We start from the raw sequence: 2,435 nt of genomic DNA on the forward strand, positions 1-2,435 counted from the left end.
TATTGTTTACCACATAGTCCAGTAGGAGTTAATTTTTTATAAACCCCAAAATTTTCCCACTTCGGCCAAAAATATGTTACGTCCCACATAGCTATTGATTATGTTAAGACATAATCAATACTCAGAAATTGTAAAAACTGCTCATACATCTTAAGTATTAAAACAATTCAACAATTTCTAGGACAAAAATGCGTTTACGTCATAATCCGATCCTGATAATATCCATATGGTGTAACTCTGGATCTAACCAAACTTAAAACCGGTGCCAAGTTGATATTCCGAGGTACCACCGTATGGCAGTACGAAGAATGGGAGGGACCGTTACTGTTAATTAAAGGAACCAATGTAGAGGTCACCGGCTCCGATGACCACGTGCTCGACGGTAGAGGTGCGCTGTGGTGGGATGGTTTGGGAGGAAACGGAGGCAAAGTCAAGCCGCACTTCATGAAAGCCACCGTAACAAACTCCGTCATCCACAAATTAAACATTAAAAATACTCCCGTCCAAGCTTTCTCAGTAAATGGTTGCATCGATTCCGTGGTACAGTACATAACCATCGACAATAAGGATGGAGACACTAAAGGCGGTCACAACACTGACGCATTTAACGTTAATTCCTGCAACAACATCACCATAAAGCATTGCACCGTTTACAACCAAGACGACTGCATGGCGATGAACTCCGGATATAACACCTACTTCTTAGACAACTACTGCTCTGGGGGTCATGGTATTTCTATCGGTTCCGTGGGCAACGGTGCTACAGTTCAAGGAGTATTGGTCGACGGTTGCCAAATCGTCGATTCCGACAACGGAATCAGGATTAAAACCAAATACGGAGAGACTGGATCCGTGTCCGACGTCACCTATCAAAATATAGTGCTGAAGAACATTCACAGATACGGCATCACCATGCAGGGCGACTATGGTTCTTCAGGAGGTGTGCCCACTGGTGGTGTGCCGATTTCCCATCTCACTCTAAAGAATGTTACAGGCACTGTTGACAAAGGGGGCGCTAACATATACATTCTAGTTGAAAATGCTTCGGACTGGCATTTCTCTGACATTAATGTAACTGGCGGACAAAAGAAAATGAGCTGCAAAGGAATCCCAGCAGGAACTGGAGTCTCGTGCTGATTTGAACACATATGGGCTCCTGTAGATGATAAATAAACTTATGTTAATATAAATAAAGTGTTATTTATTTCTATCTAACATAGGTACATCCCAGAAATAGCAACTAAGTTTTTAGGGAAAACATGTAATTCCTAAAAATATTAAACTTTTTTACGAAAAGCTTAGTTGTGCTAATAATGAAGATAAAAAAGCACAACGGGTACTGATTGGTGTTAGCAATGCCAGCAAATTAAGACTAAAATTAATAATTAGCCAAAATTTTTGCATTTGATGAGTTAGGATTCATCTTCAACTCTGTGAACTTCTTTGAACTGTAGAAACATTCAACCAATAAGAAAGAGGCAAAACGATGTGCCTATAAAATAGTGATGTCAGAAAGAGACANTCCTTAAAAACCCCGGAATACCAAATTTCATAAAAATATTTCGCACCGTTTGGAAATTTTCGTAAAAATTCTATTTAAAAAATTTTATTTTGTCGATTTGTATCTCGAAAAGAAGAACAACTAAAAAGAAGATATACAAACTTATCAAAATTATTCATATCCAATTTTATTGAAAAAAAAAAAATGGTTGCGGTTAGGTCGGTCACACTTTAGATGTTTGAAGACGTTAGAAGACATTTTTATTTACGATTAGGATGTGGCCAAGACGTTCAAGGAACTAATTTTGAACATCTTCGTTGAAATTAACTTTATTTTTAGTTTGCTGTAGCGAATTTCGTCAAACCGATGAATTAATTTTTTTACTTCTAAAGCAATACTATTTCTGAAAAGAGAATGAAAATACTTTGCAAATGAGGTATCACAAGCCCTTACTTCCTATTTAAAAATTTAAGGGTTATAACTGCCATTGGAAGGTGGTTGAATTTTGGGATGAAATTTTTACGTTGCAGGATGTAATTTGAGAATCCAATGTCTCTGGATTTTCTATAGGTAAATATGCACAATAATTGGGACACTGAATTTATTCCATTTGGCTGTTCCACACTGTATACGTGTCTATTTATCATACTTTAACTGATGACACTTCTATATAGTAGCCATATTCAACCCTTTTGTGGGTTCGGGATTTACACAACATTATGGGTTTTATAAACTACTTGGTTTATTTTTTCTTTTGAGTGCATTTCAATAAAAGCTTGTTTTTAAAATATTTTTTTACTTTTCGTTTATCCAATTTGCGTTTGTATTTGTAATATTAAGTTCAGAGTTTCAGGAAGTTAATTGAGAAAAAGTTTTAAACAGAATTATTTTCTGTCCCTATTTTAGCTTTATGTCCTACTCTATAATTCCAATT

General features: G+C 36.2%; 1 protein-coding gene across 1 annotated transcript; it reads left to right on the top strand.

The window, feature by feature from the left end:
• Positions 1–225: 225 nt before the first annotated feature.
• LOC111692891 (polygalacturonase-like) lies at positions 226–1,194 on the top strand (the record flags this gene model as incomplete). The annotated part of the gene is made up of 1 exon (XM_023457020.1): positions 226–1,194. A coding segment is annotated over one exon (912 nt), but the record flags the coding sequence as incomplete, so codon positions are not given.
• Positions 1,195–2,435: the final 1,241 nt, after the last annotated feature.

Source organism: Anoplophora glabripennis, unplaced genomic scaffold (assembly GCF_000390285.2).
Source record: "Anoplophora glabripennis isolate ALB-LARVAE unplaced genomic scaffold, Agla_2.0 scaffold4586, whole genome shotgun sequence".
NCBI lineage: Eukaryota > Metazoa > Arthropoda > Insecta > Coleoptera > Cerambycidae > Anoplophora > Anoplophora glabripennis.